The 20,236-nt window shown below is 46.6% G+C and overlaps 1 protein-coding gene across 1 annotated transcript in view; it reads left to right on the top strand.

Annotated features, from left to right (window-relative positions):
• Positions 1–20,236, top strand: part of kcnh1b (potassium voltage-gated channel, subfamily H (eag-related), member 1b) — a 64,287-nt gene that overhangs the window by 16,980 nt on the left and 27,071 nt on the right. Inside the window, exon 7 of the mRNA XM_034189260.1 lies at positions 10,759–11,188. Within this exon, the coding sequence (XP_034045151.1) occupies positions 10,759–11,188 (430 nt within the window). The remainder of the gene's footprint in view (positions 1–10,758; positions 11,189–20,236) is intronic.

Raw genomic sequence — 20,236 nt, 5'->3', positions numbered from 1 at the left:
GGTGTCAAAAATAATTTCTACACACTACAAATTTATTTTCACTTTCAGAAATTCACTTTGAATTTTTTGACTCAGAAATGACTAAATTAATCCTCAGATTCATTAATGTGATTTCAAATTTGCAATCTTGAAAATTGGTCATTTCACCATAAACAAGGATAAAATTCAACATGAATATTTTATGACTAAAATGTCATCAGTATTAATTTATGATTTATGGACACAAATTATGTATAATTTGTCTACAAAATAATAAACGTTCTCTGAATGAATGATTTTAACATGCAGCTGGGAGCAGACACGCACACACACACACACACACACACACGTCAGTGAGCTGCTGTGTGAAACAAGACTGCACACGGCGAGCGCTGCAGAGATGAAAGATCTTGCTGCTGAAGGGCACATTAGCGGCTCTTATTGTGACAGATTCTTCAACGGGAAGCCTGACCGGGTGTTGGACTCCGCCAGTGCTGTCCCTTGTCTCCAGTCTTGGTCCTGATGCTCATGGACAGGATTTGAAGGTGCAGTCAGGGGCCGGAGGGTGTCCAGTTTGGTGACCTCAAAGTTTCGTCTCTGCTTTTTGCAGATGATGTGGTTCTGTTGACTTCATCAGGTGGTGACCTCTGATGTTCACTGAGCAGGTTTGAGGTGTGAGTGTGAAGCCACTGGGACATGAATCAGCACCTTCAAATCTGGTCCTCTGTCAGAAAACAGTGGACTGTCCCCTGTGGGTCAGGGGAGAGTTACTGCTCCAGGTGGAGGAGTTGGGTCTTGTTCACAAGAGGGGGTAAGTTGGGGTGTGAGATTGACAGATGATTTGGGCAGAGTCTGATGTTTTATCGATGCTGTACTGGACCGTCGTGACCAGAAGGCGAGACTCTGACTTATGCTCCTGTCCTCACCTATGGACATGAACTTTTGGGTAATGACCAAAAGAATAAGATCACAGATACAAGTAGCAGAAATGAGGTTCCTCTGTCAGGTATCTGGGCTTAGACTCTTGTTCAGGGTGAGAAGCTTGACAATCCAGGAGGGACTCTGAGTAGAGCTGCTGCTTCATCACATGGATAGCAGCCAGCTGAGGTGGTTTCTGGCATCTGGAGAGAATGATGGTTGTCTTCCTCATTAGTTCTTCCAGACACGTCCAACTGGGAAATAAGACAATATCTGATCCGAACCGAGTCTCGTGTTGCAGATCTGAGTCGTGTTGTTGGATCTGTGTGTGTTTTTCCTTCCTGGCAGCAGAATTTGTTGATGCTTTGTTGGATGGTGCCATTAGCAAAAGTACATCCAGACAAATGTATTTATTAACAGATGAGTTGTTTTAAGACGAGGAAGACCGTATCGACAGATACTGAGGGTTCTGGTATTGGTACGGGACATGAAAAAGTGATATTACAGCTTCACTTCCCAAATGAAGCAACTGGCTCGGTCACTGTGGGGTTGATGTCAAACTTGTTTTATGTTTGGGTCACTTTTCAAATGTCGCGGATGAAAACTGAAGCTGCTGAATCCTGCAGGCTTTGAAACGTCATCAGCGAGGGGTCCTGGCCTCCGTGTGCAGCGTGCACGCGTGTGCATGTGGCCGTTTTGATTTCCAGTGGGTGCACAGACGAAGGTCACACAAAGTGCTGAAATGTCATAAACTGCAGACTCTCACACATTTAAATGTCAGAGCTGCAGTCTGAGTGGGATGGAGGATCCTCGTCCATTTGGAACGCCATGATGCAGAGCCACAGACCAGTTTACAGATGAACCAGATCTCCAGCCAGACCCAAGAGCTTCATCTCCCCCAGAAAAAAACCAGCGTGGACTCAGATGAAACGTTAAACAGAAACGAGTCGTACAGCGTTTGTCGAGATCACAGGCTGAAGTCAAGCTGGCTGACTCCGCCTACTTGGCCTCAGTCCAGGAACTTAAGAACTCCGAGGATTCTAACCTCTTAGTACTTCAGAAGACTCTCCAACATCAACTTCCAATGTTCTGAACTTAAAGACTTCGGTCTCTGAGCTCCTTCGTTGGTTTGTTGACACCGTTACTCAAAGTGAACGGATCTAATCCAAACATTAAATGAAAATTATTTCATTTTGAGATGAATCTTTGATCATTGTTGGACTCAGATCAGGTCTGGGACCATGAACGCTGCTGCATGTCCTGAAATCCAACACAGCTGGATCCAGGCGGACATCTGGTCCATCAGCGCCACAGTTCACACAGGACCTGTTCTGACTTCTATCAAAATCTATTTCGGTGAATTTTGACATCGTTTTGTATTGATGTTTCATAATCCGTCTTTTTTCCACTGACGGACAGCAGCCGACACATTTCACACACAGTCCATATGTGTTTCCTACCCATTTTGTAAACCTTTCAAACACATTTCTTACATGTTCAATCAATCAATTCAATCAATTGTATTTATATAGCGCCAAATCACAACAAACAGTTGCCCCAAGGCACTTTATATTGTAAGGCAAAGCCATACAATAATTACGTAAAAACCCCAACGGTCAAAACGACCCCCTGTGAGCAAGCACTTGGCGACAGTGGGAAGGAAAAACTCCCTTTTAACAGGAAGAAACCTCCAGCAGAACCAGGCTCAGGGAGGGGCAGTCTTCTGCTGGGACTGGTTGGGGCTGAGGGAGAGAACCAGGAAAAAGACATGCTGTGGAGGGGAGCAGAGATCAATCACTAATGATTAAATGCAGAGTGGTGCATACAGAGCAAAAAGAGAAAGAAACACTCAGTGCATCATGGGAACCCCCATATAGCAGCATAACTAAGGGATGGTTCAGGGTCACCTGATCCAGCCCTAACTATAAGCTTTAGCAAAAAGGAAAGTTTTAAGCCTAATCTTAAAAGTATAGAGGGTGTCTGTCTCCCTGATCTGAATTGGGAGCTGGTTCCACAGGAGAGGAGCCTGAAAGCTGAAGGCTCTGCCTCCCATTCTACTCTTACAAACCCTAGGAACTACAAGTAAGCCTGCAGTCTGAGAGCGAAGCGCTCTATTGGGGTGATATGGTACTATGAGGTCCCTAAGATAAGATGGGACCTGATTATTCAAAACCTTATAAGTAAGAAGAAGAATTTTAAATTCTATTCTAGAATTAACAGGAAGCCAATGAAGAGAGGCCAATATGGGTGAGATATGCTCTCTCCTTCTAGTCCCCGTCAGTACTCTAGCTGCAGCATTTTGAATTAACTGAAGGCTTTTCAGGGAACTTTTAGGACAACCTGATAATAATGAATTACAATAGTCCAGCCTAGAGGAAATAAATGCATGAATTAGTTTTTCAGCATCACTCTGAGACAAGACCTTTCTAATTTTAGAGATATTGCGTAAATGCAAAAAAGCAGTCCTACATATTTGTTTAATATGTGCATTGAATGACATATCCTGATCAAAAATGACTCCAAGATTTCTCACAGTATTACTAGAGGTCAGGGTAATGCCATCCAGAGTAAGGATCTGGTTAGACACCATGTTTCTAAGATTTGTGGGGCCAAGTACAATAACATCAGTTTTATCTGAGTTTAAAAGCAGGAAATTAGAGGTCATCCATGTCTTTATGTCTGTAAGACAATCCTGCAGTTTAGCTAATTGGTGTGTGTCCTCTGGCTTCATGGATAGATAAAGCTGGGTATCATCTGCGTAACAATGAAAATTTAAGCAATGCCGTCTAATAATACTGCCTAAGGGAAACATGTATAAAGTGAATAAAATTGGTCCTAGCACAGACCCTTGTGGAACTCCATAATTAACCTTAGTCTGTGAAGAAGATTCCCCATTTACATGAACAAATTGTAATCTATTAGATAAATATGATTCAAAGCACTGCAGCGCAGTGCCTTTAATACCTATGGCATGCTCTAATCTCTGTAATAAAATTTTATGGTGAACAGTATCAAAAGCAGCATGTTGTGTGTTGGGGGGTGTGGCTGGACATTTTGGTGTTCTTTTCTTTTCTTTGCTCTCCAGGTGGCATGAAAACTGATTTGTCTGTGGAGAAGGTGCTGGCTGAAGAGTCCTTCACCCTCATCAACATCATGTGCAGCACCTGTGAATGGTGCTCACGTGCAGCCTTAAGGACTTTCAGCTGAAGCAGATAATTGGATGGTGTTCTGCATTTAAGTCATGTGTGATTCAAGCAGAATTGCCGGGAACTCGACCTTGTGATGTTCGTTTGTGAGACGCTGAGGACCGCGCCTGGGTTTGACACATCGAGCCTGTGAAGCAGGAAGGGTGAGGGACACATGCTGTCAGCACACATCAGAGGTGATTAATTGTTTGACTACATGTTGATAGTAACTTGGTATTTTGTTACGCAGTAGATTTGAATTGTGATTAGAATTGTGCAGCTCGCTTCTCACTGCTGTGGCGTGCGGACAAGTGATCCTCCACCTGTTGTGAGAAGCTGCTCATTTGCATAAAGCTTAAAATACAGACCTGAATGTGTTGCTGATAGTGTGTGTCTTTTGAAGGATATTAGTTGTAACTGCTGACTTACCTCACCTCTTCTATCCTTCGCAGAGAGTCGGTTTGTCGTGTCCACCTGAGGGGTGTTTGGCGGTGATTGTGAGTCCAGAAGCGCTGGGCTTCGATCCTTTTGGGCGCTGGAGAGCGTGCCAGCCTTCACTCCACCATAATGACGCTATTTTAGTTTTTACACTTTATTATGCACCAGAGGGTGAATAAATAAATTGTTTTTGTTATTGGAACCGCTTTCTGGTTATTTTAGCGCTGGGTTCCGTCAGACGCAGGTTCGCTCCTCAACCCGCGTCGACACATAACAGTAGTTCCCGGCCATTCCATAATGGACCCAGCGGCAGAGGCGGTTCCTTTTGCCGAAAAAGTTCAAGAACACTTGGAGAAAATATGGGAGCAATTACAGCTTCTCGCAAACCAAAGTAAACAAACAGACGCCCGTGTTACGGAGCTTGCAGCGCAAGCCGTTCCGCTTCCTGCTGCTCCAGGTGCGGCACCATCGATACCGGTGCAGATAATTCCGTCACCCAGAGATTCGGCGTCCGAACCGATTATTTGTCATCCGGAGCCTTATGCGGGAGACGTCGAAGCCTGTGCTTCGTTTTTGATGCAATGTTCTCTGGTTTTTGCTCAGCGACCGGCTTCCTTCTCTTCTGATGGGAGCCGTGTTTCATATGTGACAAATTTGCTCCGAGGTGACGCCTTAGCTTGGGTCACAGCGTTGTGGAGTAACAACTCGCCATTGTTAGGATCCTTTAAGGATTTCTCCCGGGAGTTCCGACTGGTTTTTGACCATCCGGTGAAAACGAATACCGTTGCCCAATGGTTGCTGAATCTCAGGCAGGGGAGGCGGAGTGCGGCGGAGTATTCCGTGGACTTCTGGATTTTTTCTGCTCAGTCAGGTTGGAACGCCGCAGCTTTACGAGGAGTGTTTGTAGATGAGTTAAATGAGTCATTAAAAGACGAGCTGGTAGTCCGTGACGAGCCAAACGATTTAGATGAGCTAATATCGTTGGTGATTCGTCTAGATGATCGGATGACGGAGCGTGGATGCGAGAGAGGGCGGCCATCAGAGCGGGTTTTTTCGTCTCGGGGCTTTCCCCGACACAGATCTGGGCCGCCTCTTCTTCGCCCCACTGAGGCTCCTCCAACGGGACCTCTGGCTCCTCTTGCTGACGAGCCCATGCAGCTCGGACAAGCAGAGACCACTGTGTATTGCCCCGACGTATAAGCGTCAAGAAAAATAATGGTGACGTATCTCCAGGTGTTCTGGGACAGGCAAAATAACACACACACACAAAAAAAAAAAAAAACTTGTATGGGTTAATGTTTTGTTTTCTTTGAATAGGGGTTATAATTTGTTTGGGGAGTCAGAGGCGTGTCTGGTGGAGTGAACGTTAGGCGGTTAGAAGCCCGTCTGGGCTCACTTGATCGGTATTTTTTATGTGTTTTTAGGTATTTTCTGTTTGGGTTTTTGGGTCGTTTTATTTTGTTGTTTTTTATTTCCCTACATCCCTAACCCCAACCTCACTTGCCCCAAGACCGTTCGTCTTGTGGGTTGTGGGGTGGTGCAGGTTGGTCACGCTGAGCGTTCTCAGAAGATCTCTGCACCTGGGGGGGGGGGTGTTAGGGGCGTTTTTCTTGGTTTGGTTAGGGCCCGGTTCCACTCCAGCCTCGGTGAGCCTTTGTACCGTTCGTCATTGGTGTTGCCGGGGTGTGGTGCAGCGGGAACATACCTCAGGTCGGAGGGGTGGGCCGATCTGTTGCCGTTCGCCATTTCGGTAGTTCCACCCCTCCCGAGAGGCTGGGGTATGGTTGAGTTGGGGCACCGGACGTATTTCCGGTTTTCCGCTGCGCCTTGGGGTTGGGGCTGGGTTAGTTTTTCCTGTTCCCTTCCCGGCTTAATGTTTTGAGCCGTTCGCCAAAATTGAGCCGCCGAGGGGCTCTGGGAGGGACCTGGGGTCTTTCGGGGTGCCGGGGAAGGTAACAGGGTTTACGGTTGTTTTATATCCCCCCGGGGTTGTTTTTGGTATTCCTCCGGGGGTTGGATTTTGATTTTGTTTTGTTTCCTTCCGGGTTCCATCTCCAGGGTTGATGGGACGGTCCTCTGGGGGGGAATTGGCTTGGGGCCGACTAGCCAAGTGTGGCCGGGTCTGGGGTTCCGGGGTTGTGGGGAGGGTACCTCCTGGGGTTGATGGTACGGTCCTCTGGGGGGCGCCGTTTGCTCCATGTACACCTGGGGACCTTTGTGGGATTCTGGTTCTGGCTGTTCCTCCTGGAACTGGTGGTGAAGGCCTTCTGGGGGGGGGGTTGGGCTCTGCAGGTCGTTCTGGGGGGGTTGTTTGTTATTTTTCTTTTATGCATTTATGTTTGTATTGTGTTTGTGGGGCTGTGTTGGGTTTTTGCCTTTGGGTGTTTTTCTTTTCTTCCCGGGGTTGGATGGGACGGTCCCCTGGGGAGGTTTTGGGTAGGTTTTGTGTTTTTTCTTGTGTGTTGGATTGTACTGGGGACTGTTTTGGGGTTTTTGTTGATGCCAGCCGGCCTTCCAGCTGCGGACCCCTGTCCTGCTGTCTGTGGTGGACCTTGGGAGCGTTGTGCTGTCTGCTTCCTGACGAGGACCCCGGAGGGAGGTGCTGTTCTCGGGCCTGGTCTGTTCGGTCGCCGGGAGGCTTCCCGTTAAAGGGGGGGTACTGTTGTGTGTTGGGGGGTGTGGCTGGACATTTTGGTGTTCTTTTCTTTTCTTTGCTTTCCAGGTGGCATGAAAACTGATTTGTCTGTGGAGAAGGTGCTGGCTGAAGAGTCCTTCACCCTCATCAACATCATGTGCAGCACCTGTGAATGGTGCTCACGTGCAGCCTTAAGGACTTTCAGCTGAAGCAGATAATTGGATGGCGTTCTGCATTTAAGTCATGTGTGATTCAAGCAGAATTGCCGGGAACTCGACCTTGTGATGTTCGTTTGTGAGACGCTGAGGACCGCGCCTGGGTTTGACACATCGAGCCTGTGAAGCAGGAGGGGTGAGGGACACATGCTGTCAGCACACATCAGAGGTGATTAATTGTTTGACTACTTGTTGATAGTAACTTGGTATTTTGTTACGCAGTAGATTTGAATTGTGATGAGAATTGTGCAGCTCGCTTCTCACTGCTGTGGCGTGCGGATAAGTGATCCTCCACCTGTTGTGAGAAGCTGCTCATTTGCATAAAGCTTAAAATACAGACCTGAATGTGTTGCTGATGGTGTGTGTCTTTTGAAGGATATTAGTTGTAACTGCTGACTTACCTCACCTCTTCTATCCTTCGCAGAGAGTCGGTTTGTCGTGTCCACTTGGGGGGTGTTTGGCGGTGATTGTGAGTCCAGAAGCGCCGGGCTTCGATCCTTTTGGGCGCTGGAGAGCGTGCCAGCCTTCACTCCACCATAATGACGCTATTTTAGTTTTTACACTTTATTATGCACCAGAGGGTGAATAAATAAATTGTTTTTGTTATTGGAACCGCTTTCTGGTTATTTTAGCGCTGGGTTCCGTCAGACGCAGGTTCGCTCCTCAACCCGCGTCGACACATAACACAGCACTGAGGTCTAACAGAACAAGCACAGAGATGAGTCCACTGTCTGAGGCCATAAGAAGATCATTTGTAACCTTCACTAATGCTGTTTCTGTACTATGATGAATTCTGAAACCTGACTGAAACTCTTCAAATAGACCATTCCTCTGCAGATGATCAGTTAGCTGTTTTACAACTACCCTTTCAAGAATTTTTGAGAGAAAAGGAAGGTTGGAGATTGGCCTATAATTAGCTAAGATAGCTGGGTCAAGTGATGGCTTTTTAAGTAATGGTTTAATTACTGCCACCTTAAAAGCCTGTGGTACATAGCCAACTAATAAAGATAGATTGATCATATTTAAGATCGAAGCATTAAATAATGGTAGAGCTTCCTTGAGCACCCTGGTAGGAATGGGGTCTAATAGACATGTTGATGGTTTGGATGAAGTAACTAATGAAAATAACTCAGACAGAACAATCGGAGAGAAAGAGTCTAACCAAATACCGGCATCACTGAAAGCAGCCAAAGATAACGATACGTCTTTGGGATGGTTATGAGTAATTTTTTCTCTAATAAAAATTTTATTAGCAAAGTCATGAAGTCATTACTAGTTAAAGTTAAAGGAATACTCGGCTCAATAGAGCTCTGACTTTGTCAGCCTGGCTACAGTGCTGAAAAGAAACCTGGGGTTGTTCTTATTTTCTTCAATTAGTGATGAGTAGTAAGATGTCCTAGCTTTACGGAGGGCTTTTTTATAGAGCAACAGACTCTTTTTCCAGGCTAAGTGAAGATCTTCTAAATTAGTGAGACGCCATTTCCTCTCCAACTTACGGGTTATCTGCTTTAAGCTGCGAGTTTGTGAGTTATACCACAGAGTCAGGCACTTCTGATTTAAGGCTCTCTTTTTCAGAGGAGCTACAGCATCCAAAGTTGTCTTCAATGAGGATGTTAAACTATTGACGAGATACTCTATCTCACTCACAGAGTTTAGGTAGCTACTCTGCACTGTGTTGGTATATGGCATTAGAGAACATAAAGAAGGAATCATATCCTTAAACCTAGTTACAGCGCTTTCTGAAAGACTTCTATTGTAATGAAACTTATTCCCCACTGCAGGGTAGTCCATCAGGGTAAATGTAAATGTTATTAAGAAATGATCAGACAGAAGGGAGTTTTCAGGGAATACTGTTAAGTCTTCTATTTCCATACCATAAGTCAGAACAAGATCTAAGATATGATTAAAGTGGTGGGTGGACTCATTTACTTTTTGAGCAAAGCCAATAGAGTCTAATAATAGATTAAATGCAGTGTTGAGGCTGTCATTCTCAGCATCTGTGTGGATGTTAAAATCGCTCACTATAATTATCTTATCTGAGCTAAGCACTAAGTCAGACAAAAGGTCTGAAAATTCACAGAGAAACTCACAGTAACGACGAGGTGGACGATAGATAATAACAAATAAAACTGGTTTTTGGGACTTCCAATTTGGATGGACAAGACTAAGAGTCAAGCTTTCAAATGAATTAAAGCTCTGTCTGGGTCTTTGATTATTTAATAAGCTGGAGTGGAAGATTGCTGCTAATCCTCCTCCTCGGCCCGTGCTACAAGTGTTCTGACAGTTAGTGTGACTCGGGGGTGTTGACTCATTTAAACTAACATATTCATCCTGCTGTAACCAGGTTTCTGTTAGGCAGAATAAATCAATATGTTGATCAATTATTATATCATTTACTAACAGCGACTTAGAAGAGAGAGATCTAATGTTTAATAGACCACATTTAACTGTTTTAGTCTGTGGTGCAGTTGAAGGTGCTATATAATTTTTTCTTTTTCATGTTCCACACATGCTTCATACATTTCATGTTTCACACGTTTGATACGGGTTTGATGCATGTTTCATACATGTTTCGCATGTTTCGTACACATTTCATACACATTTGATCCACATTTCACTCACATTTTTTACATGTTTAATATGTTTCATAGATTTTTTTTGTACAAGTTTGAGCCAAGTTTCGCATGTTTCGTACACATTTCATACAGTTTGTGTCAGAAGACAGTTTGGGGGTAAAAAAAAAAATCTCAGGTGGATCCAGTTCTTCCAGAGATGATGCAGGACTGAAACTGGGTTCAGTGAAAGGTTCTTTCAGTGTCATCTGGTCTTCTTTGGGTTCCAGTCCATTACAGCGGAACAAAGACATCAATCCTGTTTTAATCATCAACACATTGAATCAGATCAAGTCCATACTGCCCCCCCACCCCAAACAAACAAACAAACAAACAAAACTCTGCTAAATGTTGCCACGTTCAAACAATCAGTAGGGGGCAGGAAATGTCCACATTCTAATTTACAGTCTGACGTATGAATGGTTTTTGATCATAATTTGTCTGTGTGGAAAGTTCCTTAATGTTACATGATGACATCATCGGTTTGGTTTTAACACGAAACCAGAACTGAAGGAAATCCACCAGACGGTCTCTGACATCTCGCTCCAGATGGACGCTCACAAAAACACACGTGCAGTGAGATAATTAATTAGTCTACAAGTAATTAGCAGTTAGAGGACTTTAAAAAGGTTTAGTTTTATCTAACGTGAAGCCTTAATGAAGTTATTTCTGGGTCTCACTGTATCAAGACGAAAACGCTCCAGTTGGACCAGTTTGCGCCTCTGAAAGGTGGCGGCGCCTTTAAACAGTTTGCTAAAGTTCTTCTTCCTCTCCAGGGCATCAGCAGTCTCTTCAGCTCGCTGAAGGTGGTCCGCTTGCTGCGTCTGGGGCGGGTTGCCAGGAAGCTGGACCACTACATTGAATATGGCGCGGCGGTGCTGGTTCTGCTGGTGTGCGTGTTCGGCCTGGCGGCTCATTGGCTGGCCTGCATCTGGTACAGCATTGGAGACTATGAGGTGATTGACGAGGACACCAACACGGTGCGTCTGGACAGCTGGCTGTATCTGCTGGGCGAGACTGTCGGAACGCCGTACCGCTTCAACGCCTCGGGCTCTGGCCGCTGGGAGGGGGGGCCGAGCAAGGACTCAGTCTACATCACCTCGCTCTACTTCACCATGACCAGCCTGACCAGCATTGGCTTTGGGAACATCGCCCCCAACACGGACGGAGAGAAGATCTTTGCAGTGGCCATGATGATGATCGGATGTGAGTGGTCACCGTTTTTCTGCTCTCATAAGAAACATCTTTAAAAAGGCCTTCTACTTGTTCAGGGGGTAAAAAAAAGTTCACGTTCTGTGAACTTTTATTCTGGATAGAGTTAAATTTGGCGTGATTAGACATCTGTCACTTTACACATAATTTATAATTTCATTCAGTCACTGCTGATGAGTTACATTGTTTAAATTTATCGTGAAACGTTTCACCTGATAAATAAACAACGCCGTGGTCACGTTGTATTGTTCAAGTTGTCATTGACAGACAGAACTTGTGTATTTTTTCACTTCCTGCAGACACCGTGAACACACCATCATATTAATGACACCACTGCAGTGAGGGGTGATGATATGTGCAGGCAGAGTGTAAGTGCTTCATGAAGCTGCTTCAGTGAGCTGTGTTTCAGTCCTGATTTTTGGCGCATTCTGCTGATGGAAGATATGAACGCACCAGTGCTGCACCTCATTGTTAGACCAACACGCTCACAGGAGTGCACGTGGTACGCTGCACGTGAACTGTTGCACTGCCTTGTGTATGCCAGGATTTACTGTGTTACTGTGAAAGGAGCTTCAACCAACCAACAGGTTTTTTTTACATCTGCCAAGGATGTAATAAAATCATTGGCATTTACTGTATTTATTCATCTGTCTGTTAGCAGGATTATGAGTAAAAAAACAACTTCATGGATTCTCACCAAATTTGCACCACAGATAGATATCAGGCCCGTGGAAGACTCCTTTGAATTTTGTAGGTGATCTGGATCCGGATTGGCAGACATCAGAAATCTGGGGCTGCTCTTGTTTCTTGATGTAGTTGTTCGTATCGTTGGCCCTGAGCGCTGTTCAGGCGTCCTCCACCTGTCTTTTCCCTGCAGTGCACCGGCAGAATAAACACTCAGGCGGGTCTGTCAGTAGTTTTTTGATGACTCAGACACACGGTGGATCATATTCAGAGCCGAGGCCAAGCTTGGAGATGAGCCAGTCTCATTTACACGCTGAACAACCGCAGCGAGGCGTTCAGACGCATTGTGGCCGCTGCAGTGTTTCCTGTCCGTATAGTAATGATGTGGGGACCTGCAGCACTCTGTGACCACCATACCAGACATCATGTCTACCAAAGGTCATTGTTTGTGATCAGACCCGTCACTCTGTCCAGCAGGTAGCTCAGTGGGATTAGGACGTAAGGTACCGGTACGTAGATCTGGGTTTGAGTCCTGCTCAGATACTTTGACTTCCTGATCGTCTCAGTCCACCCAGCTGGAAATAGGTACCAGCCATGGACTGGTAACCTGCGATGGACTGGTGTCCTCTCATCCGCTTCACAATCTGGAGTCTGGGGACAGACACCGGCACCGGCAGGCCTTGGGGCCTTTACTGGACCGGACTTACTGCTTCTTCTACTTTACCTCAGATACATTTTACTATGAAACAAGAAACAATAAAGATATGAGTCCATCAGGTTTTTCTAATCAGCTCTTTGTGATTTTTGTGCAGTGCTGAAGCCTACGTTTCTTCTTGTGTTTCTTCTTGTTTTATTGGAGTTTAGTTGGAGTTCTGTGTTTTGATTCCTGGTAAATTCCTCCTCTGTAGTATTAATATTAATAATGAACATGTGATATTTCAGTATAGAAGTCACAGGACCTCCCAAACCGTTAAAATGCAAACCTGCAAATTAACCTCCAGAAAATACAGGAAGGACCTTGCTCAAAGGCACCTTAGTGAGTTACCCACCTGACAGGGAATCAAACCGCAGATCCTCTGGTCACAGACTTGTTGCTGTGACCTCCAGGTCACCTTCTCCCTGATTGCGGTCCTGAGCGGTTACTCAGACCAGCTGAAGCGTGCAGACTGCGTTACGAGGCAGCGTCACCTGTGACCTCTTTGGTTCCATGGGGTTGCGCGTCGGGCACACGCCCTGTCCCACGACACGACACGACCTGACCTGAAACTCACATCCACAGCTGACTGTGACACCCTAATACATGAGACGTGACCCCTAAATCCTCGACCTCGGTGTAATCCTGCAGTAAACCTGGGCCACAGTAAAACACATTGCAGGTACTCTGTGGAGCTGAGGTACTCTCTAGCAGTTGTGTGGTTCACGCTGAGTTCCCGGGCTGTTCTCTGATAACCTTTGTCAGGTTGTGGAGGTGGAGCCTGTCCCAGCAGTCACACACTGAGGGGCGGAGTTCATCCTGGACAGAAGGATGAGAGGACGATTCTATGTTTGAAAAAAGAACCAGAGCAGCTGAAACTGATAACTGACCTGATCAATACCCCAGACGTTAAACTGACTTGATGTTATATTCTGATTAAAAAGTGCTGCTTTTATTTATTTATTTATTTATTTATTTTTTGAGCAGTATATTAAAGAAATGTTTATTTTCTCATATCCTGTAATGATTCTGAGGTTTTTACCTAAATTGAAATGTTATTTCATCAAATTACTTTGCAGTTTTGTACTTTAATAATGATGAAATATTAGCATAAAATAGTTTTACAAGCAAAACCTTTCATGGTATAAAGTTATTCTAATTCCAGATCAAAGATGGAATAATGTAACAGAACTTTACTGCATTAAATGTTTGAAATGATTTGTAGAGATTTTTTTTTCTTCAGTGGAGGACTCGTTAGAGGCGTTTGGTCCTCGTGCCGTCCCCAAACGTCCTTCAGACTTTTGTCCAAACTGTGTGGATGTTATGGAGTGTGTGGTTTTAGAGACGCGTCCCGTCTTCAGCTAAAAGCTTTTCCTCCGCCAGCTGAAAGGATGAAGAGTTTAATATTTTATCTCCTCGTCATCTGTCACTTCCAGATCTACCGTCTGAACACTGAAATACACAAACTCTTTGACACAGAACATATAAAATTATTACATTAACTTTACAAAACATATCATTTTAGCTCATTTCTAGTGACTGTCAAGCTGGGCGGAGGCCCGGCATCAGAGGCAGCTGGACCCGCGAAGTAGAATCCCAGCAAAGGCTTGGGTGTGAGAGAAATCATGGTCTTTATTCCAGGCTCAGGTACGGTGCACATGTGATCAGTCAGCGAAGCAGCGGTACAAACAGGGTCCGACAGATACGCAGTCGTGGACCAGCAGGGTTCAGTGGCCCGAGCAAACACAGACATCCGGGAAGAGGCAAGAGGCACGGTCGAGGAGAACAGAGCAGGAATCAGAACACGGCAAGACAAAAATCAGGACTGTGAACGGGTGCTGGAAAGTGTACAAAAGACAACAATCTGGCGAGGAACTGTGAGACTGTGAGGGTTTAAATACTGGTGGACTAATCGGTGTGAAACGAGGAACAGGTGGTGTTAATGAGGTGAATGTGTAGAGCAATCTAGAAAGGGGCGGGGCTAGTGGACAAAGATTAAACACTGCAAGATAGGGAGGAAGGGAGTGATGTAAGGAACAAAGATACAAGGGCAGGTGCAGGGAGTGTGAGTGAATCGAAACACAAAGCAGACAGAACAAGGTGAGCAACAAAGACATGAGGCAGGTGCAGTGATGTGAAGTGAGAACATAATCAGACGGGTGTGAGGAAATACAGAGAACTATGAACTGAGCTAAACAGAATATAATACTACTATGAACAGGAACTTAGGATCAGGCATGGACATGAGAACTAACCAGAATAAATGAGAAACAAACACTAAAGCAAAACTACACCGGAACTGACTAGGAAACAAGTGGTTAAACAAACAATAGAAAAACAGTGACTACACGATAACAGGAAACAAAATCCAACACGACCGCATAACTGATAACACAAATGAGAAAATAAACCAGTGATAAACTAATGATCAATAATGCAAACACAAACCTGCTGAAGAAAACTACAACGGAACTGAACTCATGGCCAAAGTATAAAAGAAACAAAGTGGGAAAGCAAAAATGGAACATAGAATAAACACATGATAAAAATAACCAACTAATAAAGCAGGAGCAGATGGTGATGAAAAGAAAGGAGGAAAAATAGAATCAAAGCCCCGCTGAGGGTCAAAATGTGACAGTGACCCTGTTTGAAAGCAGGTGACCATTGAGGGGTCATGACCCCAGTGTTTGGAAGCTTGTGGATCATGTTTGTTAATGCTTTGAGGTTATGATAAATGATAATACGGGAAAAAAAATTTTCCTGTTCAAATATAAAGAAGCTGCTGTGAGCGGCGACACATGAATATAAAAACTCAGTGTAAAAATCACTTCGGTGTCTGGACTGAATGGAGTCAGGACTCAGATCTGTGTTCGAGTCCTGACTCCAGACTGATGTCTTTACGTTGTCCTCATCGAGCTAATGGTGCTTCTGTCATAACGTTTCCTGCACACATCGACAGTGACGCAGTGAACAGACAGACACACAGAGACACGGACACACAGACAGACACACAGAGACACGGACAGACATGCGGACAAACAGACACGCACAGAGGAGGGGACAAGTTGGGACATGCCCAGCTCTCCACAATTTCTCTTATACTCACTGGGCTGGTAAGCATTGAAAGCCGAGATAGGCATGTCCCAACTTGTCCTCTAACACTCCGAAACGGAGGTGTTCTTTGTCTCGCTCGAACAGCGAATCGGTCGTGACGCGCGAAGCCTCCGCGCGGCTTTCCATGACAAAATCTCTTGTTAAAAGTGAAATCTGCCGGAAAATGGCTGATGTCCAGCTCTTGTGATAACCAGAGAAATTGCACACGATGGTCCCAGCTCCACACAGCGATACGTTCAGAAATGATGTGGTGTTTTCTGCCTCTCGATGGCGGCTCGGAGCGCGGCGTGCCGTGCGCCATTGTGGGGCGTCCTTAAAGCTGTAGTAACAGTCCTTATTCTCTGTGAAGCCCGTAAAATTTTCACCGAAAGCCAGATAAATTTTTCGAATGGTTTCCAGCTGCCTGTCTCTAACAGTTTCTGAAAAATTCTGATGGAAAAAAAAGCACAAATCATTCCGCCATTTCCTCGCAATGAAACAACGACGAGAGGGGTGGAGCAGTGCTCACTCAAAGCCTGCCCACAGGTGAATGACACAACCGACGTGTGGAAAAACTCACGCATGCGCACGAAGGTTCAAGCTTGGCTGATGTAAAAACATATGAATCAAATCCATATAGTTTTTGAAAAAAATAAAAAGGTACAATACTTTTCTAATAGACCTCGTATGCAGACAAACAGACAGACACACAGCGATGTGGACAGACATGCGGACAAACAGACACACAAAGACATGACAGACGTGGATAAACAGACAGAGACACGGACAGACAGACGGACACACATACAGACGGACAGAGACATGGACAGACATGCGTTTAAACAGGCAGACACACAGAGATACAAACAGACAGACGGACACACAGACAGACACAGAGAGACGGACATATATGCAGACAGATAGACGGACAGACATCAAATCAAATCAATTTTATTTATATAGCGCCAAATCACAACAAACAGTTGCCCCAAGGCGCTTTATATTGTAAGGCAAAAGCCATACAATAATTACAGAAAAACCCCAACGGTCAAAACGACCCCCTGTGAGCAAGCACTTGGCGACAGTGGGAAGGAAAAACTCACTTTTAACAGGAAGAAACCTCCAGCAGAACCAGGCTCAGGGAGGGGCAGTCTTCTGCTGGGACTGGTTGGGGCTGAGGGAGAGAACCAGGAAAAAGACATGCTGTGGAGGGGAGCAGAGATCGATCACTAATGATTAAATGCAGAGTGGTGCATACAGAGCAAAAAGAGAAAGAAACACTCAGTGCATCATGGGAACCCCCCAGCAGTCTAAGTCTATAGCAGCCTAACTAAGGGATGGTTCAGGGTCACCTGATCCAGCCCTAACTATAAGCTTTAGCAAAAAGGAAAGTTTTAAGCCTAATCTTAAAAGTAGAGAGGGTGTCTGTCTCCCTGATCTGAATTGGGAGCTGGTTCCACAGGAGAGGAGCCTGAAAGCTGAAGGCTCTGCCTCCCATTCTACTCTTACAAACCCTAGGAACTACAAGTAAGCCTGCAGTCTGAGAGCGAAGCGCTCTATTGGGGTGATATGGTACTATGACAGGGGTGGGCAATCATGTGCCATAAAGGGCCGAGACACTGCAGGTTTTCTGTGCAACCAGTCACCTCAGCAGGTGATTTCATTAATGATCAGGTGTCTCAGCAGGTGATTTCTTTGACAACCAGGTGCTTATGTTCAGAGGAGAAGCTCATCAGCAACCCACCTGCTAAGGTGAATGGTTACATAGAAAACCTGCAGTGTCTCGGCCCTCGATGCCCACCCCTGTACTATGAGGTCCCTAAGATAAGATGGGACCTGATTATACAAAACCTTATAAGTAAGAAGAAGAATTTTAAATTCTATTCTAGAATTAAAAGGGAGCCAATGAAGAGAGGCCAATATGGGTGAGATATGCTCTCTCCTTCTAGTCCCCGTCAGTACTCTAGCTGCAGCATTTTGAATTAACTGAAGGCTTTTCAGGGAACTTTTAGGACAACCTGATAATAATGAATTACAATAGTCCAGCCTAGAGGAAATAAATGCATGAATTAGTTTTTCAGCATCACTCTGAGACAAGACCTTTCTAATTTTAGAGATATTGTGCAAATGCAAAAAAGCAGTCCTACATATTGTTGTGAAAGTGTAGGTACACAGACCCACAACAGGGGGCGTAAATGAACGGGCAATGGATAAGCCAAACAGTAACAATTTAATGTTGTAAATTGTGCACAACGGAATACAGACAACAACAAGTTTGGAACTACAGTCAATTACACGTTGGGTGACGTGTGGGCAGGCTTGAGGATAGGAGACGCCCGTCCAGAACCGAGCCGGAGCCCACACGGCCCTCACCGCCAACAGATCTGAAGAACACCGGAGCCGCCAAGTCCTGAGTCCCCAGTTGGCCACTGTCTCCAGCTGTCAGACCTGGCACTGCTGGAAGAGAACAAAAACAGCACAGGTGAGTGTGAGTACGCACACTCAGTAATCCCACAGTCTGTGTTCTTTTGGGAGGGAGCACCTCCACCTCCAATCACACACTCGTGCAGCTCCTGTTTAACCACTTATCTGGTTGGGGTGTGAAGCGAAGCCGTCGCTGATCACACCAAACTCCAATCCCACAGATAAGACAAACACCACAGGAAAACGGCTGCAAAAGAGTTCAGACTATTATTCAGTTTTAAGTCAGCAGAGAAATTACCTCCAAGGTAGCTGATTTCTCGGCGGGGAGGTGGAGTTGCAGTCCGGCCTTTATGGTGGTGGTGATGTGGATGAGTGACAGCTGGTGCTGATGACGAGTGACAGCTGTCACTCCCGGTTGCTATGACGCCCTCTCGTGCTTGAAGCCCGCACTTCAAGCAGGGCACCATCTGGTGGTGGTGGGCCAGCAGTACCTCCTCTTCAGCGGCCCACACAACAGGACCCCCCCTCAACAAGCGCCAGGCTTGTCCGTGTGCTGCCGGTAGAAGTCGGCCAGGAGGGCCGGGTCCAGGATGAAGCTCCTCTTCACCCAGGAACGTTCTTCGGGTCCATACCCCTCCCAGTCCACCAAATACTGGAACCCCCGGCCCTTCCGACGGACGTCCAGGAGCCGGCGCACGGTCCAAGCCGGCTCCCCCCGTCGATGATCCGGGCAGGAGGCGGCGCCGGTCCGGGGGTACAGAGGGGTGAAACGTGGTGAGGTTTGATGCGTGACACATGGAAAACCGGGTGGATCCGCAGCGAAGCTGGCAGCTTCAGCTTCACTGCAGCTGGACTGAGGATTTTGAGTATGGTGAAAGGTCCAATGTATCTGTCCTTTAACTTCTGGGATTCCACTTGCAGGGGAATGTCTTTTGTGGAAAGCCAAACCTCCTGCCCAGGCTGATATGTAGGGGCCGGGGCACGCCGGCGGTCTGCATGGTTCTTGGCCCTCGTCCGGGCTTTGAGCAGGGCAGAACGGGTGGTACGCCACACCGGATGGCACCTTCTCAGATGGGCCTGGACCGAGGGCACCCCGACCTCTCCCTCCACTAGCGGGAACAATGGGGGCTGGTACCCCAAACACACCTCAAACGGGGAGAGACCGGTAGCAGACAATACTTGGCTATTATGAGCGTACTCGATCCAGACCAGATGGTTACTCCAGGCCGTCGGGTGCGCGGAGGTCACGCAGCGGAGGGCCTGCTCCAATTCCTGGTTCGCCCGCTCTGCCTGTCCGTTCGTCTGAGGATGGTACCCGGACAAAAGACTCACGGTGGCCCCCAGTTCCCTGCAGAAACTCCTCCAGACCTGAGAGGAGAACTGAGGACCACGGTCTGAGACAATATCCGATGGAATCCCATGCAGACGCACGACGTGGTGGACCAGGAGGTCTGCAGTCTCCTGGGCCGTCGGGAGCTTCGGGAGGGCCACGAAGTGGGCCGCCTTGGAGAACCGGTCCACTATCGTGAGGATGTGTCAGGGCCTCCCGGACGGTCTTCTCCACGTCCCAGGTGAGGGTGGCCACGACAGTGGACTCGGGGATGATGGTTTCCGTCGGGTCTGACAGCTCGGTCTTGACCTCCTCTTCGTGCACCCAGGATAGGGCGTCAGATCGTTGGTTCTTCGTCCCGGGGCGGTAGGTGATCCAAAAGTCAAAACACCCGAAGAACAGCGACCAGCGGGCTTGCCTGGGGTTCAGACACCTGGCGGTCCGAATGTACTCCAGGTTCCGATGGTCCGTGAAAACCGTAAATGGTACCGATGCTCCCTCCAACAGGTGTCTCCACTCCTCAAGAGCCTCCTTCACCGCAAGAAGTTCCCGATTGCCCACGTCATAGTTCCTTTCAGCCGGGGTCAACCTGCGGGAAAAGTAGGCACATGGATGGAGAACCTTGTCGGACTCCCCGCTCTGGGATAGCACGGCTCCTATCTCTGAGTCTGAGGCGTCCACTTCAACTATAAACTGGCGATTAGGATCGGGCTGCACCAGAACTGGTGCAGTCGAGAACCAGCGTTTCAAATCCCTAAACGCGGCTTCGCACCAATCCGACCAGGTGAAGGGGACTTTTATGGAGGTCAGGGCTGTC

The sequence above is a fragment of the Thalassophryne amazonica genome, chromosome 15, assembly GCF_902500255.1.
Source record: "Thalassophryne amazonica chromosome 15, fThaAma1.1, whole genome shotgun sequence".
Lineage (NCBI taxonomy): Eukaryota > Metazoa > Chordata > Actinopteri > Batrachoidiformes > Batrachoididae > Thalassophryne > Thalassophryne amazonica.
The sequence above is the reverse complement of the archived record's forward strand: the minus strand, read 5'-3'. Positions and strand labels throughout refer to the sequence as shown.